The 24,183-nt window shown below is 38.2% G+C and overlaps 2 protein-coding genes across 5 annotated transcripts; one reads left to right on the top strand and one right to left on the bottom strand.

Annotated features, from left to right (window-relative positions):
- Nucleotides 1–988: 988 nt before the first annotated feature.
- LOC138973217 (uncharacterized) lies at nt 989–23,517 on the bottom strand. Of its 4 annotated transcripts, none has more exons than XR_011457921.1 (5): nt 23,427–23,517; nt 13,148–13,367; nt 9,654–9,779; nt 7,227–7,286; nt 989–2,158 (listed from the first exon to the last, which is right to left on the bottom strand). XR_011457921.1 is itself a non-coding variant. In XM_070345935.1 (5 exons), exons 2-5 carry the CDS (start codon nt 10,290–10,292, stop codon nt 2,096–2,098), a joined length of 285 nt encoding a protein of 94 aa, XP_070202036.1. In that variant the 5' UTR covers nt 10,293–10,327; nt 23,427–23,501; the 3' UTR covers nt 989–2,095. The 4 variants fall into 4 exon arrangements, 3 of the variants coding, with proteins under 3 accessions (XP_070202036.1, XP_070202035.1, XP_070202034.1); XM_070345935.1 differs by lacking the exon at nt 13,148–13,367 and adding an exon at nt 10,257–10,327 and having other exon boundaries at nt 23,427–23,501; XM_070345934.1 differs by lacking the exon at nt 23,427–23,517 and adding an exon at nt 10,257–10,327 and having other exon boundaries at nt 13,148–13,288.
- LOC138973215 (uncharacterized) lies at nt 10,966–14,231 on the top strand. The gene is made up of 2 exons (XM_070345931.1): nt 10,966–11,427; nt 13,097–14,231. Exons 1-2 carry the CDS (start codon nt 11,300–11,302, stop codon nt 13,824–13,826), a joined length of 858 nt encoding a protein of 285 aa, XP_070202032.1. The 5' UTR covers nt 10,966–11,299; the 3' UTR covers nt 13,827–14,231.
- Nucleotides 23,518–24,183: the final 666 nt, after the last annotated feature.

Here is a 24,183-nt window from a genome sequence, read left to right as displayed (position 1 = left end):
ATTGTGTTATGATTGTATAAATAATAAAATCAGCATACAACTGTTTATGTTTGTAATTGTGTGTTTACGTTGGATATTCAGTATTTGTGGTTTCCTGGTTAATATTTATGTGTTTTATCAGATATGGTCAGGCTTTTTGCATGGGATAACTGACCATAACACACACCCCCACACTTGGTCACATACCATTTTCTCAAAACATTGACCTGACACGGTATCATTTATAATGAGCGCATGATGGTCCGTGATAAATAAATAGCAGACCTGTTTACCCCCATAAGTGTTTTGGAGTAATGCGCAGCCCCAAAAATAGTAATCCTGGCACAAAAATAGTAATCATCCAGCATTCGTCGCCAATTACAACGCACATGACAACTGTGTCTGCGAAACGCAATCATGCACATATATCCATCATTCACAAACAAAACACATCAGTCAGTTTTTGTAGTCATCATAATTTCAAAGAAGATCACATCAAAAGCACATGCATCACTGATTCTTTTTCTTTTGCTGGTCAGTAGGCCTTTTTCAATGTGTCAAGCGCTTCTCTAGTGTACTTGCGCTTGCCGAATGAGTGAGGGCGAGACTTCACCACTAGAAGGCTCTCCAGCGTCTCATCAGACAAACATGATCTCTGGTCAGTCCTGTGCTTTTTCACCCCATTTTGCCAGTGAAAAAAACAATGTCAAACATGTGAATTAATAAAAAAAAAAAGATTTTTTTTTTAAATTTTTTTATTTATTTTATTTTATTTATGAAAATCGTAGTCTTGACACGGATAGCGGAATGGTGTATTTTTTGCAGAAAATCGTAATAAATTACGCCAAAATTGTTTTGGAGTAATGCTCAGCCCCAAAAATAGTAATCCTGGCACAAAAATAGTAATCATCCAGCATTCGTCGCCAATTACAACGCACATGACAACTGTGTCTGCGAAACGCAATCATGCACATAATTATATCCATCATTCACAAACAAAACACATCAGTCAGTTTTTGTAGTCATCATAATTTCAAAGAAGATCACATCAAAAGCACATGCATCACTGATTCTTTTTCTTTTGCTCGTAGTAGGCCTTTTTCAGTGTGTCAAGCGCTTCTCTACTGTACTTGCGCTTGCCGAATGAGTGAGGGCGAGACTTCATCACTAGAAGGCTCTCCAGCGTCTCATCAGACAGACATGATCTCTGGTCAGTCTTGTGCTTTTTCACCCCCATTTTGCTATTGAAAAAAACAATGCCAAACGTGAATTTATTAAAAAAAATATATATTTTACTTTTTTATTTATTTATGAAAAGCGTAGTCTTGACACGGATAGCGGAATGGCGTATTTTTTGCAGAAAATAGTAATAAATTACGCCAAAATCGTAAGGGTAAACAGGTCTGCATGGGAAAGACAGTGGAAGAGAGTGGGCTGGGGATTTTTGATATCCACAATGAAACGCACGTGGGCTCTCCATTACATTTTTTTGCCAAGAATTAACCGCTCCCTTGACGAATTTACAGAGCAGCGAAACAACCAAGGTCTCAGAACGGAGGGGGACAAGAAACTGAAACGCATTTTTATGTTAGGCATGTTAACCATGTACCATGAAGACCATGCAGCAGTACAGGACTTTTGGAAGGGAAGGTTTATTGTCACAATTCGCCAATGATACCAGTCTGTTTCTTGATGATACAGAGCAATCTTTTTATGAAAGTATAAAAGTGTTACAACATTTTGCATCACTATCAGGTCTGATAATGAACTATGATAAAACAATTGTAGTTTGGTTAGGACCTTTAACAGTTTTGCAAAAGAAGATTTTTGTCTGATATGAATTTTACCTGGAACCCGGATAATTTTAAAGCACTTGGTGTTATTTTTTCAGTGAATGTATCCGAGGTTGTTTTTCTTAACTATAGAAATAAGTTAAGGAAATTCAAAAACTTCAGAATTCATGGACCAGAAGGAACCTGACACCTTTTGGTAAAATAACAGTCCTAAAAACCTTGGCTATTTCCAAATTGACACATTTGATGTACAAGTGTTGTCATGTAGATGTAGATTTTTCATAGAGGCTGTCCATGAAGATCAGCAAAGTAGAGAAGCCCAATCACAGGCCTGATACACTCCCCCAAGCCACCAACCAGGGCTCCTCTCGTAAGCATCTTGGAATCTGTAAAATAAAAAAGAAAACAAATTTTTACTCACTATGCCATTGTATGACTAGCTTGTGGACCCAACTTCACAGTCTGCAACAAAAAGCACACACAAACAGATAGTGTTTATAAGATTAATTTGTTATTCACGCTTCAGAATTTATGAGAATAATTTGAAGATCATACATGTTACGATTTTATTGACCCATGTCAGTTTGCTTATAGAAGAAACAGGAATGTTGATGATGCAGTGTTGTATGTTCTAAATAAGATTTATTCTCATTTAGACAAGCCGGGTTCTTACATTCGTTTGATGTTTTTTGACTTCTCCAGTGCTTTTAATACCATTCAGCCACATTTAATCAAGCAAGCAATGAGGCTTATATCGCGCATATTCCGTGGGTACAGTTCTAGGCGCTCTGCAGTGATGCCGTGTGAGATGAAATTTTATACGGCCAGTAGATTGCACCCATTTCGGCGCATATTTACCTTTCACGGCCTATTATTCCAAGTCACACGGGTATAGGTAGACAATTATTAACTGTGCCTAAGCAATTTTGCCAGGAAAGACCCTTTTGTCAATCGTGGGATCTTTAACGTGCACACCCAATGTAGTGTACACGGGGGTAGGGTTCGGACAACGAAGAGAGTCTGCACACAAAGTTGAATCTGTGAAATAAATTTCCGCCGAACCTGGGATCGAACTCACGCTGACAGCGGCCAACTGAATACAAATCCAGCGCGCTACCAACTGAGCTATATCCCCGCCCATGGCAGACAAGCTTTGTAAGATGAATGTTCCAGCTTCCACCATTCTCTGGATCATGGACTATTTGACGAAGAGGCCTCAGTTTGTGAAAATGGGAGATAATTTAGTGTCTGACACTGTGTGCATGAACACAGGCGCCCCACAGGGCACAGTTCTCTCTCCTTTTCTTTTTTCTTTGTATACAGCTGATTTTAGTACTTCTGGCGACTCATGCCCCATGGCAAAGTTTGCCGATGACACTGGACTGGTTGGACTAATGACTGACGATGACGACTCTGACTACAGGCGGGAGGTATATAAGTTTGTTGGTTGGTGTGATGATAATTATTTAGAACTTAATGTAGGCAAGACCAAGGAAATGATTATGGATAACAGGAGGAAGGAACATGTACATGGGGAGGTTGTAGAGAAAGTAGAGCAAAGTCACCGAGACAAACGTCATTATAGAAACAGAAATTGCGCTCGCTAATAAATTACCCTCGATGAATCTTTAGAACTAACACGTCACGCCACACTTTCAGAGTGACGTTTCTTTGCTTTGACGTAATAGATTGCACGAGGCTTTAGAAGAGATCGAGGTTCTAAAACAAGCGTCTTCAATTTAGCTGCCTCGAATGCAGGACATTTTTAGTAAAATACACGTAAGTACAGTATGTAGGATAAACAGAATACTACATGGCTTGGTGTTTCGTACCAGATTTACACTCGTTGCTTTTTCAAATAGTGAACAGCTCGCTTTCGCTCGCAGTTCAATATTTAAAAAAATAACTCGTGTAAATCTGGTACGACACAGCAAGCCATGTAGTATTCTCTATCTCCAGATGTTTTATACATCAACCTGCAATAGTGTGCTGTACTCTGGATCCGTGTGTTGGAGTGGCAGCATCAGCAAGCAGGACAGGGATAGATTAGAGAAGTTCATTAAGAAAGCAGGTGGGGTAGTTGGGAGGAAGCAGGACACTTTTGCATCAACGCAGGAACGACGACTGACTGACAGGCTACAGAAGATTTTGACAGATGACACGCACCCACTCAGACCTGAACTTGAAAGCAGACGGATGGACAGAAGCTTCAGATTTAGACAGCCATACACGAGAACCACACGGTACAGAAACTCATTCATTCCATCTGCAATTCACATCTTCAACTCTCAGGTGGGGCGTTAGGTGCTGGTGCTGTCGCTCAGACAACGGCATAATCTTTACATCCTTTTATCAGTTGTTTTTCTCGGTTAGTTATATTGATTTATAGGATACAAATGTGATAAGATAATGTGGTTAAAATGTGATAAGGTGATAATGTGATATAATTTTTAAACAGGCAATGCATTGCTTCTATTTTTTAGGCTTATTTTAGTAAATGTGTGGGTACAGTGTGTGCGTGTAACGATATGATGTGAATATGTGATGTGAATGTTACTACTTGCATGGTTGATTGATTGATTGATTTTACAGACACACAGTCAAGCTTGTAATTTCTCTTTTAGAGATTAATAAAGTTATTGTGTTGTATTGTATTTTATTCCCCCCTCTGCTTCTTTACCTCTGTAAACTTGTAGAGCTAGTTATTTTTCGATAATGACCCAGCAACCAAACAAATAACGAGCCAGCAACAGCCTGAATCCTCGATAGCGCAATGGGTTGAGAAGCTGTTCTGTTTTGGTACTACTTTTGCGACTGAAAAGTTCCGAACGCTCTATACGTACGAAATATACATCTCTGGAGCAAACAATACAAACATACCGCATTTAAATTAACAACTACAGGCCTGAACACATGAATCTCCATATAAAATCCATGAGTTAGGTTGTTTTCTGAATCTAGATCTGCCGTGCACAAACCGTTCATCACAAGCAAATTCCCAAGGCAAGTAACTCATACTCTTGCCGACAAGAGTAGTTCCCCTTCTTTTAACGCAGTTTCTTCGACAACACTGACTGCAATCCGACGGTCAGTTTTCAACAATATTTCATTTTATAAAAAGATCACACGCAACAAAATGCACACATCTCATCAATTTAAACAACATAAAGCGGTTTCATACACTATTTTCCCCAGAAAACTGAACTTCATACAGTAATTAACGTTCGAACACGGGTGCAAAAGTTCGTCTGCTAGTCCCATTTGACGAAAGAACATTATCCTAACACGATACTAAAACATAAACAGAACACACAATATCTGCGATACTAACACGATACTAAAACATAAACAGAACACACAATATTTATCGTCGGCATTATACTTGTCTCGTCTAAATATCGGGCCCTATTGCTACGCTGAAAACACAATAGCTGTTATTAATGACCGGTAATGTTTAATGAGGTGGGGCATTCTGACCAATCACAGGATCTGTTTCATTAAAACGCCAACTTGATTGAATTACAATGAACATTATATACCAAGACGTCATTCATAGTTGTTCAGTTACATTCGTCAAAATGTAGATCTAAATTGGTAATAACGCTCTATACTGGCTTGTCATTTTCACGGCCTCTTCCACAAGCGGGGGCCCGACGATGCTTAACGGTCTTGGTGAAAAAAATGCAGTGTGTTCAGTTTCATTCTGTGAGTTTGACAGCTTTACCAAATCAAATGTAGTAATTTCGCCTCATGTGACTTGTTATATTTTCAGGTTGGACAATCTGAGCCTTAACATAACCCGTGCCGCTGGAAACATCATCTCCAGACCTGTGGCCGATGACCTGGGAGAACAGCTTAAATCGCTCCAGGCTACAGCAGCAGAATTGGCAAACCCTGTCCCGTCCTCATGTGAGTGTCAATTTATGTGGAAGCTATTCCCACTTACGAACAAGTATGTACCATTTGTGCAAAAAAATCTGTTGGCCAAATTTATAATAAGGATAATTGTCAGTAAGTACTTGTGTCACATGACTGATGTGAAACATTTTTTTGGCTAATGGCAATGCGTTTAAAACTGTTGGAGTGCGCTAAATTTTCCAGAGAGCGTATTCTTCCGCCCTTTTCAAAAGCGAGGCTGTGCCCCTTCTTTTGATTTGAGAAGATTCTTCTCATCCTCCGTGTTTGTGACATGTACCTTATCTTCTCCACATTACAAAATGATGCTTGACCCTAAATGTTCTGCGGCTAAATACACAAGTGTTTTTTCTGACAGATTTCATGCGCCTGTGCCACAGTGATCATCTCTACATTAGTAAACAATGATTGCTTAACCCTAAAATTTAGTTGCTAATTGATAAAACGGTACAGAGGGTAATAAAATGGTAAAATTCATGGTCGGCGATAAAACAGTTCCCCGTCATGTGCAAAGCGGACACACACACAAAAGTAGATCTAACTCGACCTGTCCAGAATTGATCCAAACGCTGGCAGAAAAATGTGCCTTTTCAAACGTTCTAATCTATTGTCGTTACTGACAATATCGTTATTGAAACAATCACAGTGCACTAAGAGTTTTATAGAGCAAATCGAGAAAATTAATTATTGAACGAAGCGCAAAGCAAAGAGTTGTTATTAACAGCTATTGTGTTTTCAGCGTAGCAATAGGGCCCGATATTTATATCACCGTCTCAACAGACCATAGCAGAAGATATCATCACACAGTCCGTCAATATTGGGTAATATAGCTATTATGATAGACACGTGGGGGAATTCGGGGGATGTGATTGGATGGTTTCACACATCCCTATTGCGATCATCAAAGGATAACACTACAGAAGTTGGTCATTTTTTGCCAATATCCAAACAATATCGGCAATAATAAAGACGCATGGTTAGGGTTTCTTCCACGTGTAAAAACTACACGCATACCTCGCCACGGTTGTTTCTGTGGCTAGTCGACAAAAAATGCCATTTGCTTTGTGTGTGTTTTTGTTGTTGCTTACTGTACATGACATACATTACATGTAAAATCCAGTTCTTGAACAGGCAACAAACCTTGCAAATTTCCAGAAGCTGCAATCTGATTCTAGCAGATGATCTCCAATGTACATAAAATTAGCAAACTCTCCTGTCACATAGAACGTCCATTGTATAGTGCAATGTTGAAATGATGTTACCGGTCTGAAACATTGAGTCGTTTTTTCTGAGACAATCCTAAATGTTCTCTTATCATCTACAGATTTACCGCAGTCTTCATCACGCAAATCCCCAAAAGAAGTCATCCCACTTTCGCATTAACATTTACAGTATTTTTTTAAAGGCAAGTTGTCTTTCTCACAAGGCTTGCGAGTCAGAAATATTAGTCAGTTTATCGTGTAAAGAGTTTTGAGGGTACATTGATACAATATTTACCGATTGCTTTCAACATGGAGGGCTGTGCCTAAATTGTCTCACCTGTGATTTGTAAATGGAATCCCGAAGGCCGCGGTCTCGGAGAACAATGACTGTCTCGATCTGTGTAAAATGTCATATTTTGGTCAAAAACACAAATAACATTTATTATTATTATTATATTTAGTCAAGTTTTGACTAAATATTTTAACATCGAGGGGGAATCGAAACGAGGGTCGTGGTGTATGTGCGTGCGTGTGTGTCTGTGTGTAGAGCGATTCAGACTAAACTACTGGACCGATCTTTATGAAATTTGACATGAGAGTTCCTGGGTATGAAATCCCCGAACATTTTTTTCATTTTTTTGATAAATGTCTTTGATGACGTCATATCCGGCTTTTCGTGAAAGTTGAGGCGGCACTGTCACGCCCTCATTTTTCAACCAAATTGGTTGAAATTTTGGTCAAGTAATCTTCGACGAAGCCCGGACTTCGGTATTGCATTTCAGCTTGGTGGCTTAAAAATTAATTAATGACTTTGGTCATTAAAAATCTGAAAATTGTAAAAAAAAAAAAATTTTTTTATAAAACGATCCAAATTTACGTTCATCTTATTCTCCATCATTTTCTGATTCCAAAAACATATAAATATGTTATATTTGGATAAAAAACAAGCTCTGAAAATTAAATATATAAAAATTATTATCAAAATTAAATTGTCGAGATCAATTTAAAAACACTTTCATATTATTCCTTGTTGGTTCATGATATATATATGATATATGTTTGGATTAAAAACACGCTCAGAAAGTTAAAACAAAGAGAGGTACAGAAAAGCGTGCTATCCTTCTTAGCGCAACTACTACCCCGCTCTTCTTGTCAATTTCACTGCCTTTGCCATGAGCGGTGGACTGACGATGATACGGTCTTGCTGAAAAATGGCATTGCGTTCAGTTTCATTCTGTGAGTTCGACAGCTACTTGACTAAATATTGTATTTTCGCCTTACGCGACTTGTTTTTTAATTATTATGGTGAGCTTATATAGCGCGAACCACAATTAACTGTGCTCTCCGCGCTTTACATACTAATTTCTGCCGTGTGAAATGGAATTTTTTACAGACAGACAGACAAACAAACATTTTTTACACACAATATAACGCAATGTATCGATTGGAGATTGGATTTCCCTTCTTTGAGTCATGTGACGTCAGAGGCCGACAAAACTTTATAAATTGGCGTTTCAGGTTGACCGAAACTTTAAAGGAACTACAAAACACACGTACGTCATGTGTTTGATTGCATAAGTGTGTGCTGTTCAATGTCAAAACAACAACAAAGTCAGTACATGAGCGCGGTCTCGGAGAACAATGAGTGTCGAGATCTGTGTAAAATGTCATATTTTGGTCAAACACGCAAATAACGTATATTCACATCTACCAGCAAACCTCAAGCCTGTTAGGCGAGCATTCACCTTTCACGGCCTTTATTCCAAGTCACACGGGTATTTGATGGACATTTTAATCTAAGCCTATACAATTTTGCCAGGAAAGACCCTTTTGTCAATCGTGGGATCTTTAACGTGCACACCCCAATATAGTGTACACGAAGGGACCTCGGTTTTTCGTCTCATCCGAAAGACTATCACTTGAACCCACCACCTAGGTTAGGAAAGGGGGGAGAAAATAGCGGCCTGACCCAGGGTCGAACACGCAACCTCTCGATTCCGAGCGCAAGTGCGTCACCACTCGGCCACGCAGTCCCATGTATTTATGTATTGATCGAATTCTTTTCAGGTACTATGACTTTGTTGTTGTTTTGACGATTTATTGACGGATTGAACACACACATGCAATCAAACATAACTTGATAAGCTTCATATTTGGGTGTTTCAGGTTGACCGAAACTTCAAAGGAACTACAAAACACACGTCATGTACTGACTTTGTTGTTGTTTTGACATTGAACAGCACACACACATGCAATCAAACACATGACGTGTGTTTTGTAGTTCCTTGGAAGTTTCGGTCAACCTTAAACGCCAAAATATGAAGTTTTGTAGGCCTCTGACGTCACATGGCTCAAAGAAGGGAAATCCAATGTCCAATCGATACATAGCGTCTTTATGTTTATTTTCATACTTTGTATTCCTCTATTTGTTTTAGCAACAGCCTTTGTTGCACAGAATGGCACAGAAGGGCGCAAAACTATTACACAAGATATGTTAAAGGCAATGAGAGAATGTGGCCTGACGGCAAAGGAAATGGCAGCATCCCTTGGTGTGAGCATCAACACTGTGAAAAGACGTATAAAGTAAGAAAGTATTCAGGTGCAGTCATTTTACAAGTAGGAAATGTGAAGGCCAACAAAATACCGAGACCATTAGTTATGTCATTGTTTTTATTGCACATCTGCCTTACTTTTTGTGTGGAAAACATTAAATGCCAATGATAGCATGCTTGTATGATTATGAAAGATGCTAAAATGTTCATACCTGTACTTCAGAGACCTTACTGAAGACAACAAACATTTGCATAATTGTAAACAAATTCCTTGGTGAAGTTGTCATGCCTGTTCCAATGATATCAATGCGGTTGACATCCCATAATCCAGTACTTCCCTGCAATAAAATAAAAACACAAAAAAATTATTTTTTATTATTTATAAATTTGTGTCATTGCAGGGATTACAACTTGCAAAAAAAGACCCAAATGTCTGCCATCTCTGACGAGGAGCTTGACCAACAAGTCAAAAACATCACTGATGCAAACAAAATGATTGGAGTGAATGCCCTGTGGGCTCTTCTGAAGGGACGAGGAGTTAATTTGCAGGTATGACCGGCATCCTTGACATACATAAACTAGTCACTGAGTCAGTCTTTAAACCTATCTATCAATACATCTCTGGTGTCAGAAGACAAATTAAGTGTGATAAGATGCCACTATTTAAATAGACGTGCAATGCCAAGGCAATGCAAGTGAAGGACAAATCACCCATCTCTCTCTCTCTTACGCACACACAACTGACGTTGGCATTATACTTGCCTCGTCTAAATATCGGAAATTTTAAAAGACCTAAAGGGATAAGATATATTTACTCTAAGTGTGCCCAAAGTCGTCTGGTCCAGATGCATGCCCTTGGTCTTTGAGCCATGCCTGAGGCAGCTGTCTGTTTAAAATAAATAAAATTGAATTTCAACAACTACACACTTTTTAAGAATTGATTTTGAGTATTATCCGTGCAGGAAAGCTTGCCCCTTGATCAGGCCCTGCACATACACTAATTATGTCAAAAGCCCATTAGTCTTGAAGAGAGAAAGAATTTTTTAGAAAAATATAAAAATTCCTCTTTTTCACACCACTAACCAAAACATTAAAACTTTATGTATCGATTGAACATTGGATTTTCCTTCCCTTCTTTGAGCCATGTGACGTCGGGGGCCCAAAAAACTTCATATTTTGGCGTTTCAGGTTGACCAAAACTTCAAAGAAACTACAAAACACACGTCATGTGTTTGATTGCATGTGTGTGTGCTGTTCAATGTCAAAACAACAACAAAGTCAGTACATGACGTGTGTTTTGTAGTTCCTTTGAAGTTTCGGTCAACCTGAAACACCCAAATATGAAGTTTATCAAGTTATGTTTGATTGCATGTGTGTGTGTGTGTGCTCGTATAATCGTCAAAACAAAAACAAATTCATAGTACCTGAAAGGAATTCGATCGATACATAAATGTTATTTGCGGTTTTTTTACCAAAATATGACATTTTACACAATCGCGGTCTCGGAGAACAATGACTCTCTATCTGTGTAAAATGCCATATTTTGGTCAAAAACGCAAATAACGTATAGTATGCAGTTTGGGGCCCAGACCCTTATCACAGGAAATGTGAATTACATATTCTCAGAAGTTACTGACAAACTGCCTAACGTTTCTTTGGGCTGAATCACTAAAGGTATGTGCAGGCATCATAGATATAGCTGAGTAAAGCTTTTTAAAAATTCCATTGTAATTTACAAAAACAAAAAAAAGTTGTTGCTTCAGCAATGAGGGGACTCTGGCACTGCCCCAAGGAAGCTAGGTCATGCTGTTAAGCTATAATTAATATTTATTTGCAGAGACAACGCGTCCGCCATTCCATGGCTAGAGTTGACCCTGGCGGCGTCGCAATGCGAGCCCTGCATATGCTGCCCCTACGACGACGCCTGTACAGTGTGCCAGGGCCTAACCACCTCTGGCATATTGATGGTTATCACAAACTAGTCCAGTAAGTTTTTAAAATATTATACGTTATTTGCGTGTTTGACCAAAATATGACATTTTACACAGATCGAGACAGTCATTGTTCTCCGAGACCGCGCTAGCGGTCGAGGTGAACAATAACTGTCGAGATCTGTGTAAAATGTCATATTTTGGTCAAACACGCAAATAACATTTATGTATCGATCGAATTCCTTTCAGGTACTTATGACTTTGTTGTTGTTTTGACGATTGAACGAGCACACACACACATGCATGCAATCCACATGTATGCAATCAAACACATAAGCTTCATATTTGGGCGTTTCAGGTTGACCGAAACTTCAAAGGAACTACAAAACACACGTCATGTACTCACTTTGTTGTTGTTTTGACATTGAACAGCACACACACATGCAATCAAACACATGACGTTTTTTTTTTAGTTCCTTTGAAGTTTCGGTCAACCTGAAAAGCCAAATTATAAAGTTTTGTCGGCCTCTGACGTCACATGACTCAAAGAAGGGAAATCCAATCTCCAATCGATACATTATACGTTATTTGCGTGTTTGACCAAAATATGACATTTTACACAGATCTCGACAGTCATTGTTCACCTCGACCATTTATGTATTGATCGAATTCATTTCAGGTACTTATGACTTTGTTGTTGTTTTGACGATTGAACGAGCACACACACACATGCATGCAATCCACATACATGTATGCAATCAAACACATAAGCTTCATATTTGGGCGTTTCAGGTTGACCGAAACTTCAAAGGAACTACAAAACACACGTCATGTACTCACTTTGTTGTTGTTTTGACATTGAACAGCACACACACATGCAATCAAACACATGACGTTGTTTTTTTGAGTTCCTTTGAAGTTTCGGTCAACCTGAAAAGCCAAATTATAAAGTTTTGTCGGCCTCTGACGTCACATGACTCAAAGAAGGGAAATCCAATCTCCAATCGATACATATACATTTCTTGGGTCATCCTTATGTATTAAAATTCTGATATACATCGTGGAAATCAGGGGTTGTGATGTAGAGGTTACATGCCGAGTCTTGGTGATTATTAAAAATAATGGTAGAAGTTAGCGGATCCTTTCTTCATTTATTCAAAGAAAAGAGGAGTTTTTGTGATAAAGTTTGCTGGAATCCTAATCACTCGACCAGTTTACCTTCGCAGGCGAGTGATTAATACGCGGTTGTATGGTTCCGTGAACATCATTCAATTCTGTTAACACTTCATGTCAGTTTCCCTGTTTTGGGACTGACATCAAGTACACAGTGATGTTGTTATCCTGCTGTGGCGGTAAAGGCAGATAGTGTGTGTTCTGTTCATGTTTTGGTATCGCTCAGGAAATGTTCTTTCTTTGAATGGGACCAGCAGACGAACTTTTGCACCCGTGTTCGTTAAAAACTGTATGAAGTTCAGTTTACGGGGGCAAAATAATGTATGAAACCGTTGTTTTTTAAATTGATGAGATGTGTGCACTTGGTTGCGTGTGATCTGTTTATAAAATGAAATATTGTCGAAAACTAACTGTTGGATTGCAGTCTTTTGTCCAAGCAACTCAGTTCAGAAAATTTTGAAGGAAACTAACTAGCTTTTATCTGAAGTTACTGAATGAATTTTCAACCATGATAGTCTTTGTAATTGATGAAGGTTATTTTTTTTTTGCAGTTGGAAAATAATCATACATGGAGGCATCGATGGCTACAGTCGGTGCATCACCTTTCTCTCCGCATCAGACAACAACAGGGCCGCCACAGTCCACGACCTCTTTGTTCAGTCAACGAAAAAATTTGGCATCCCATCCAGAGTGAGGACTGACAGAGGCGTGGAAAACGTGGATGTGGCGGCCCTGATGCTACATCACCGGGGCGAGGGGAGGGGCAGCATCATCCAGGGAACCAGTGTGCACAACCAGAGGATCGAAAGATCATGGGTTGATCTGTGGAAAGATGTCATAAACGTGTATTATTGCCTTTTTTACTCCATGGGAAAGACAGTGGAAGAGGGTGGCATGGGGATTTTTGATATCCACAATGAAACACACATGTGGGCTCTCCATTACATTTTTTTGCCAAGAATTAACCGCTCCCTTGACGAATTTACAGAGCAGCGAAACAACCAAGGTCTCAGAACGGAGAGGGGCAAGAGCCCGAAACGCATTTTTATGTTAGGCATGTTAAACATGTACCATGAAGACCATGCAGCAGTACAGGACTTTTGGGAGGGGAGGGAACTTGTCCCTCCTGCACACCTGCCTGTGCAACGTCACAGGGCGGACCCTGTCTCCCATTTCACGCATGAACAACTGCAAATTATACAATCAGTAGACCCGCTCAGCGGTCCTCAAACAGCAGAGGCAGGAAAAGATCTTTACCTGCAACTTTTGTCGTTGTTGTAGGTATTTATTCAAAATTGTCATCTAGTTGAAGTTCGAAGTCCTGTACTGCCGCAAAATCTTCATGGCACGTTTAACTTTACGTGACATGGTAACGTTATGAACAGCATATTCACACTCTTTTATCCAGTATGTTCCTGATAAGGGACGATTTTTCTGAAACTTGTATTTTCTGAATTGTGATATACATTTGTCCCAACATGAAAGGTAAATGTATCTGAGCCTACATGTACCAAAAGGTGATCCTTTAAATGGGACATGAACATGCAAAATGAGCTTTGCAAATTTAATATTGTCACTTATAATGTTGCAAATGTGCGATTCCATTTTTGACATTTAAAAGATAACTCGTATCACACTTTTTTGATAATGCCAGAATAAATCTTGATGTCTCGACATGTATTTCTCTCTCTCTCGACTGTAGGCTACACAGAGATAAGAACAGCCTCGCTTTCATCTAGATCCTGCCTAAAAACAATGTTCAGACCTCATGTTCAGACTCGGGGTAATGATTCCGAAAGGACTACTTTTTAGCGGTCAAGTTCAGTCGTCCGCATACTCGAAAGTGAAAAAAAGATGAAACGTTTTGCTACAGTATCGGAGGATGAACTGTCGAAGAAGAAAAAGAATCTCGTGCCAACCACTACGCAGAAGACCATCCGAGTTGTACAGAAGAAGTTCTGAAACACGTCACGTTCCAAATCAAAAGAAGACATTCTTTCTCTTCGGTCACTATTCTTGGTTTACGGTACCATTCGGCGGCTTTGCTACGAGTATGCCATAGTCTTGGTTGGCCGAGACCTTGAGGTGGAATGCGAGTGATTAGGTTTGTTGATTTTGCTCGGAGAAGTGGTCCGTGTTCAAGCAAGTTTCTTTCTTCTTTGAAAACAAAAACCCTAAGACCAGTGAATGTCGAGATATATATGTTAATTGGATCTGCGATCCAAACATGCCTTTTGGTCAATCTCGATGGCAGTTTATTCCACTCGCCCTACGGGCTTGTGGAATAAACTTCCACCTCGATTGACCAAAAGCCATCTTTGGATCACAGATCCAATTAACGTATAATGTGTGTCAACCACAACACAGGAAACAGTACTAACTACTATGCTTAAATGTTTGCTCATAAAGTGTTAAAAGGCTAAAAATCACATCTTTTTACATATTACATAAATGCATTGTAAGCTGAGCATATATTACAATAAAATTAATTTTGTCCATTTAGAACGTATAACCAATCGACTGTTGACTCTGGATCAGTTTCCTGTCTGTTTAAGATTTGATCAACTGTTAGTCAGTAAAAACACACATTTGAAAAAACTTGATAATTACACATTAACATGCTTCCATTTTAAACTTCGAGGTCTTCATCGGGGATTGACGCCCGACAAAAGCTAATTGAAGCCCGACAGTTGGGGAGGAAGTAGCTATATGGGAGATAACTCCCAGGGGCCAGCTCATTACCATATGCTAATTGCAGCTTTTTTGGGTGATGGGTTGCTTCCCTTTAAATTTTTATGGGTAGCGCGTTTTCAGTACCTAGCAATCCAGACTGTGTCATTGTTTCATGTGATTCTGAGTAAGAATATGTAATTTAATTCCTGGTAAAAGCTATTTATGCAGTTGTACCTACTTCAGTACCTGTGTTTTGACTATGTTCTGCATGCCACCACTTTCTTAACGGTCAATCACTGCTCAGTTTGTGTGACTCACGTTCGTTGCATTTTAGATTCAGAGGTACACAATAACCTGCTCTTGCAAGTCACATTGAAATAAACTGAAAATAAAGGAAAGTCGATTACATGGGTTTACGATGGCTCATGGGTTTAATTAATTGTTAACTAATTGTCTCCCAGGTACGAATATGGCCATGGTTTTTTCCTTGTACTTTGTGGATTTTTCCCTTTGCAGTGGTCATTGACTTACTGTGATAGATAAATAAGTTGTGTGGGTTCAAGTAATATGTGACATCTTGAATCGACATCTTCCAAGGTGTCAAAACACACAATTTTCCTACTGAATTTGGTGTAAAGTTATGAACATGCATTTTTTCAAAAATAGTTAAGGAAGTATCAAAGAAATAATCACAAAGTGCATGTTTACAATTATGGTTTTATAGAAATAAACTTTCTGGCACATTTTCATTTTGATTAACATTGACAAAGTTGTATGCTAACGTTGTTCATAACTTTCCCCACAAAATGAGTGTTTGATGCATGTGGGTCCTAAAGTAAAGGACTGTATTGTCACTTAAGAATCAAAAAGGGAATCAAAGGTCAATAAGTCCTACACATGAACATTCGTTACTAATCTGGAGGAAATTGTTCTGCAGATTGTGTTTACTGGCACAGTTCATAACTTTACGCCAAAGGTCTGCTGTGTAACTTGTGTTAAGTTATGAACAACAACCTAACTCTTTTTGTTATCACTATGTTCATATATTCAGAAATAAACAAATGGCTTAGGATACTGTAGTTTGCCTCGTGTGGTCGAGGAGAATAAGCACATTTAATGTTTGTGATAGAAATGTATGGTCATAACCTTACATAGCAATCTGACTTACTGTTAGAACTTGCTGTAAAGTTATGAACTGTCAAGCTACATTTCTTAGCATTGGCTTTTCTTTATTCCTTTTTGTCTTACCATGTATTTCTTATGCCCTACTTACCCATTTTGTTGATATTTTGTTTTTAAAATGGCAGGCTGGTCTTTGACTGCGTTTGTCTTTGTCGTGTAATGTTATGAACATGCACCATATCGATGCCAACGTTTCTGTCTGTACTGTGTAATTCACAATATTTTTACTCTGTAAACCTAATTAGCTTGTATCTGAAGTAACTGAATGAATTTTCAACCAGAGAGTCTTTGTTCAGATTTTTCAGCAAGATTGTTGTAAAGTTATGAACTCCCATGTTTTTTTTAGAATGATAGCTGAGCACTTAAAGTTACAAAATATTCAATTGGATTATTTTTATCTGTATTGAGTGCATGTCTTCTGGATGTGTAATGTATCCAAGTTCTGCACCATTTGGCTGCTAGTAGCAAAATATAACTATGTCACGGTGTAAAGTTACGAACAAAAAAAAAATGGTCATAAATTATTTTTTGGCCTGTGTGTAATTTTTTAACTTGATTTTTGACTAGTTGTTGACAACATGATTATTTCTGTCAGTTATTTAATATTTCAGTTAACTCACTATCTGATGTCCGGCTTTTGTCAGTTTTTCATGTTTTAGTGCTTAAAAATTCACAATGTTGGTTACATCAGACTATAATGATACTTTTGTACCTATATTTGCATGTGGTACCCATCAGAATTATCTTACTTACATTTGTGGTTTGCTTTTACATATAATACTACATGGCTTGCTGTGTCAGAGACTATAGAGTATACAGAGACGCTTCATCCTTCTTTGCGCTGAGGTGCGAAAGTGAGACCGGCCAGCCAGCGTGCGGGAAAAGAGCCACTCCCTGCCGCACAAGGAAGTTCGCGTATAGCGGCTGCTGTCGGCTGTGTTTATATCACGTTTATATTAACATATTGTCTGTTCTGTCCGGCTGACAGTGCTGCAAAAAGTAACTGAACGAAAAAATGTTTGTTTGTGAACATCCTTTTTAAATGACCATAAAAACACCGCAGAAAATGGTGTAGATTAAAATTAAATCAAATTTACTTAGGCGGCAATACCCGCTGCATCGCTGTAGTTATGCAAACATGATTCAAGTCAGTGTTTTTTCATGAACTAACCGTCGTTATTTTTGTGTGTTTTAGTCAAATACAAATACATACTGTATACATGGTCACTTAAGCCTGAGAAAATATGTCAGGAATAAATCGTTAACGAAATAGTTCCCGGTCAAATCGGTAACTAAGGCATTTAGTCAACTTGGCGTCGTCCCAGCACCTCTAAAGTGAAATGGGTAGTCAATTGCACGGTGCTAAGAAATGATCATGTAAGGAAAACTGTAAAATACAGCAACTTAAACAACATTATTGTGACCTAGCTGACTTTAATTAAAGAATCTTGATCGATCGATGATTGTCTTATTTCTTATCGGTTGCTTCTTTCTTGTTCAGAAAGCTCTCTCTCTCTCTCTCTCTCTCTTTTTTTCCTAGTCATAGTTATAGTAAAATAGTTTAGTCCCTCTTTAGGGCGAGGGCCAGATGCAAAAAAGCATATCTATGCTTATTCTTGTCACCCTCGAAAAATAAAGATTTGTCATTGTCATTGTCATTGTCTCTCTCTCTCTCTCTCTCTCTCACTCTCTCTCTCTCTCTCACACTCTCTCTCTCTCTCTCTCCCTCTCTCTCTCTCTCTCTCTCTCTCTCCCTCTCTCTCTCTCTCTGAGTCAGTTACACACACACGCACACACACTCACGCACGCACGCACGCACACACACACACACACACACGCACACACACACACACACACACACACACACACACACACACACACACACACATGAATTGAGATGAATTAACGAGGTACGGACCGACTGGATGACACTTTGAACAGCATCGTCACAAGTATTCTAGTTTGAGAAGTTTTCGACTTTTGCGCTTGGACGAAGAATAGAATCAATTGTTCAGTTGTCCTCCAAAACAAAATTAAGCCTGATGTTAATAAAACAACTGCGCAATCACATTGTTGAGCTTGTGTACAGTGTGTGTTTTCTCTGTTCTGGTGGAATACACGCAGTTCGACGCTACACTTTTTACTGATTTTCCGACATTTAACGAGAGAAAAAAAACCAAAAAAACAATCCTCACTTGCTCTCTTCCTCAGGAAATTTGAACATCCTGAAGCCTTTGGCATGTGAGTTTGAGCAATTGATGGCCAAAGACCATGCCCCGCTGTGTTTTCTTTTTGGTGCGGCCATGGTTGTGCTGCACGATATCGCTACTGCTGTGGAAAGGGAAAGTGGGTTTTTACATGTTTCCGCGTGGTGGCGCCACAGGGCTTCCTGTTTCAATTTTCAGCGCCGAATGAAGCGTCTCTGTATACTCTATAGTCTCTGGCTGTGTCGTACCAGTTTTACACGAGTTATCTTTTTAAATATTAAACTGCGAGCGAAAGCAAGCTGTTCACTATTTGAAAAAGCAACGAGTGTAAATCTGGTATGATGCAGCAAGCCAAGTAGTATTCTGTTTTTATCCTACATACGTGAGAGAGACACCCGTGAGATAAAAATCGTTCAAATCACACGTGTGTATATCATGTAAATGAGGTCATGTCAAGCAAGTCTGGCAGGGACCTGTTTTTCCATTGCTTATAATGCCAAAGTCACCGAGACAAACGTCATTATAGAAACACAAATTGCGCTCGCTAATTACCCTCGATGAATCTTTAGAACTAACACGTCACACCACACTTTCAGAGAGACGTTTCTTTGCTTTGACGTAATAGATTGCACGAGGCTTTAGAAGAGATCAAGGTTCAAAAACAAGCTCGCAGTTCAATATTTTTTTTAAAAAAACAACTCGTGTAAATCTGGTACGACACAGCCAGCCATGTAGTATTCTCTATATCCTACATACTGTAGGCCTACTTACGTGTATTTTACTCAAAACGTCCCGCAGTCGAGGCAGCTAACTTGAAGACGCTTGTTTTTGTGTGTGTGTGTGTGGTAACCTTTGTACAGCGGGATCACCTTAATTTGTCATGTAAATTATAAATTTTTATCCACTCTGTAATTCATACAGAGCAATCACTTGGTCTTAAACGACAAACGTGCACAAGACAAAAACTTTCATACTCAGGTCCAGCGCGAGCGTTTTTTTTTATTGTTCATGCTGTGTCATCTGTTTTCTCTGAATCAGCACTTAAGTGTGTGACATGGTGTAAGTGTTATGAACAGCACATGCGCAATCTTTTGTGCACTATGTGCCCAATTTCTCTCAAACTTGTATAGTTTGAATTGTTATTTGTCTCATTGAGCTATGCCCTATGCAAGTTATATATATCGTTCATAAACCATTTGAGACAGACTGGGGCTTTGAATATGTCAGTCTCCATTGCAGCAATGAATGACACAAGGAATTACCTTGGTCAAGTTGATGTCTATTTTTAGCTTCCATAATTTGTTTCAGCTGTATAAGACAAGTGTCTGAATGTACATTCCTGGTAAAAGCAGATTTAATTTCTGTATTGTCCATTTATTAATTTTGAATTCAGATTTTTGTGTGGCAACTGTGTCCGTCTCTAGTGCAGTAGCGTGTGACAGTAAGAGAAATTATCTTGGTGTCTGTTAGGTTCCATGTTTTAGTTGTGTGAAATAAGTGTCTGGGTGTACATGCCTAGTTAAAGCATTTTAATTCTGTATTGTCCGTTTCTTGCTTATTTTCCCATTTTTGTGTGGTAACTGTCCGTTGCAGTAATGAATGACAAGAGAAATGAGCTGGGTGTCCATTTTCAGCTTCCATAATTTGTTTCAGCTGTATGACAGTGTCTGTGGTATTTTTTCTTTCAGTATTTTCTATTTATTGCTTTTGAATTTACATTTTCGGGGTAGTCACAGTGTCAATCTCTGATGCTGTTATCTTACAAAAGTGTTATTCAAATACAGTAATGTATTACACAGGAAATAAGCTTAGAATTGTTGTTCTGTTTATAGTTGATAAAGTAAGTAAGTGTCTGAGTGAAAGTTGCATTTTAAAGCACTACTCAATTCTGTATTGTTATTTTCTGAAGGCCCACGTGTGTGTGTGTGTGTGTGGTAACCTTTGTAAAGCGGGATCACCTTAATTTGTCATGTAAAGTATACATTTTTATCCACTCTGGCGCTTTATTAAACAAAGTGCCCATTTCAATCACAACTCTGGTCTGGTCTTAGTGTGTTGCATAAAAGATTTTATGTGAGCTTGTGAAATGAACAATTTTGAATTAATGATTTACTTTTATCAAGCTTGATACATAAGTACTACGGCTGCCATACAAGTAAAAACACCACACAGTATATGTTTGTGTAATACATTTCATAGAATCATACCCTGCTCCATGTAAAAAGGGACACATCAATTTACAAAAAAAGTAATCCACGTAAAAAAGCAATGCCTCAAAGTCCAATAAAAAAATAAACAGTTACTTCCCAGTAAAGGAAATATATCTTTTCATAATTATCAACTGCCTCACCCTCTCTCTTCTTGTAGTTTTTTGTTTAATTGCTCTATCCAAACACACATACACCAAAACCCTCTTCTCGATTCCCTTTAAAAGTTTAAACATTTATTGAAATCTTAGATAGATACTAAGATAGGCCAAGTGTAAAAAGTGGAGTTTCAGATAGTGCACATATATTCAAAGTCACGTATACATTTCTACAAGGCAAAAGTTGGTCGCTAAATATACCTTTACTGCAACTTTGTTTCAGGAATGTTTGATGAATGTAATTGTCACACACTTAGTGCAGCCCCCATTGCAACACTAAACAAGTCGCGTAAGGTGTAAATACAACATTTAGTCAAGTAGCCGTCGAACTCACAGAATGAAACGGAACGCAATGCAACGCAGCAAGACCGTATACTCGTAGCATCGTCAGTCCACCGCGCACGGCAAAGGCAGTGAAATTGACAAGAAGAGCGGGGTAGTAGTAGTGCTGAGAAGGACAGCACGGTTTTCTGTACCTCTCTTCGTTTTAACTTTCTGAGCGTGTTTTTAATCCAAACATATCATATCTATATGTTTTTGGATTCAGGAACCGACAAGGAATAAGATGAAATTGTTTTTAAATCGATTTGGGAAATTTAATTTTGATAATAATTTTTATATATTTAATTTTCAGAGCTTGTTTTTAATCCAAATATAACATATTTATATGTTTTTGGAATCAGGAAATGATGAAGAATAAGATGAACGTAGTATTGTATCGTTTTATAATTTTTTTATTTTAATTATAATTTTCAGATTTTTAATGACCAAAGTCATTAATTAATTTATAAGCCACCAAGCTGAAATGCAATACCGAAGTCCGGGCTTCGTCGAAGATTACTTGAAAAAATTTCAATCAATTTGATTGAAAAATGAGGGTGTGACAGTGCCGACCTCAACTTTTACAAAAAGCCGGATATGACGTCATCAGACATTTATAAAACAAGAAGAGCAAACGCTCGATCGAGTCACTTTCGCAGTTCTGAATATTATATGAGGCATCAGACGGACAGGAAGAAATTGCTATTCACAACACAATGAGTCACGTTCACATAAAATTTGAGCCCGGTCACTTTTATAGTTTCCGAGAAAAGCCCAACGTTAAGTTGTGTGTTGCCGAACAGAAAAGGCTAGTTATCTCCCTTGTTTTTCTGATAACGTTCGTAAAAGGCTACAGATGTAAATACTTTGATGTAAAGAATAATCCTACAAAGTTTCAATCACATCCGATGAACTTTGTCAAAGATATAAAATGTCTAATTTTTCCTTTGACGCTGACCTGTGACCTTGAAAAAGGTCAAAGGTCAACGAAACCATCGTTAAAGTGTAGAGGTCATTGGAGGTCACGACTAAACAAAATATGAGCCCGATCGCTTTGATAGTTTCCGAGAAAAGTCCAACGTTAAGGTGGTGTCTACGGACGGCCGGCCGGACAGACTAACACTGACCGATTACATAGTCACTTTTTCTCAAGTGACTCAAAAACTGAAAAAAACGTATGGGGATATCAATCCCAGGAACTCTCATGTAAAAATTTCATAAAGATCGGTCCAGTAGTTTGGTCTGAATCGCTCTACACGCACGCACACATACACCACGACCCTCGTTTTGATTCCCCCTCTATGTTAAAACATTTAGTCACAACTTGACTAAATGTAAAAAACACATCTTCCTTTAAAAAAACGAAAAGACAAAAAAAGAACTCATTAAACGCCCTTATTCACATTGTTCTACTTTTACATACAAAGCACAATTTGTTTAATTTAGATCAAAATGTAATTGTAACACACTTTGGGCAGCCCCCATTGCAACACCACCACCCCCCCCCCCCCCCCCCCCCTCTGCCTTTCACCAAAAAACCCAGAACAGAACTCCCTCTGAATTAAATGCAGTTAATCCCATTGTTATAACTTATAGTTTTACATAAGTTGGAAAACACAATTTGTTCAATTTAGATCAATCTCAATGATGATCAACAAAATCACTAGCCTATCTTCCCACAATGAGCATAACCTACTCAACAATGTTATTCAAAATAAGCATCACAGCCTAAAACATACTGTGAAGTGAACCCAGAATTGTGCTATTCATATTTCAGTATGTATGATACAACCTCTTCTTTGCCACTATTGTAGTAAATAAACTGTGAGACTTGTCTCCATTTCCTTAAAAAAATAAAATCATAAAGTCCATAGCTTACAATACAACCACTATCAATCCTTAACACAAAATAAAATACCAGCAATATATTATTTAATCACAATCATTCACTGTATCTGCACTTGCTTCCAATCAGTGCCGTTATGACATAATGGAACAACATGATGCTTCATTTTAAGTCAACTTACAATCCAACAATAAAACACCGACATACATACATCCAACGTCCATTCTAATCTGAAAATACACTCAAACACTTAAACTAACAAATCATACAAACAGTTCAGTGCTTACCTGATTTAGGATCAAAACAATTCCCAAATACAAAACAGCCCAAAGCTATGCAGCACTTTTAAATTTACAATGGAGGATAAAAGGGGCAATAAAAAACTTGGACTAGCACCATAAAAGTGTGATCAACTCATAACGATAAAATCCATCAAACAACTCTTACAATAGGTAACAAAACCTAAAAATATCATATTTACTCTAAACCCAATTTTTATTTATGCCATTAATCCAACTGATTTAAACTTAATTAACTTTACAATATTTCAAATCTGATAATCTATCCACCATTTCAATTACCCCAAACAATTATTTTGTTATTTCAAATGCTAAAGTTACTGCCCTTACACACAATTACTACCCTTGCACATAGACCTAGATTAGATAGGTCCCTGCCTTGCATAATAGTCAATACTGTCATTCATTAATGTGACACACAACATTTTGAATACAATTACGAAATTGACTGATCACAAGTCTTGATTTTCATTGATTATCCCACTTTAGCATGATGGGGAATATTTGTCTTGTCATAAATGTTATGGTGGCTACAATGATCAATTACTTATTCTTGACTAACACATGATGTAGGCCTAAACATTTTTCTTGCTGAGAAATATTCTGTCAAGAACACACATTCACACGTGTAAACACACACACACAAGCACACCACTCTACAATAATTTTAATTAAAAAAAATAATTCCATAGTATAGTATGAAATCCTAATTATGATACACAAGGTAAAAGTTATTTTTTAAACA

The sequence above is a fragment of the Littorina saxatilis genome, linkage group LG8 (assembly GCF_037325665.1).
Source record: "Littorina saxatilis isolate snail1 linkage group LG8, US_GU_Lsax_2.0, whole genome shotgun sequence".
Taxonomy (NCBI): Eukaryota; Metazoa; Mollusca; class Gastropoda; order Littorinimorpha; family Littorinidae; genus Littorina; species Littorina saxatilis.
This window is presented reverse-complemented; position numbering and strand designations above follow the sequence as displayed.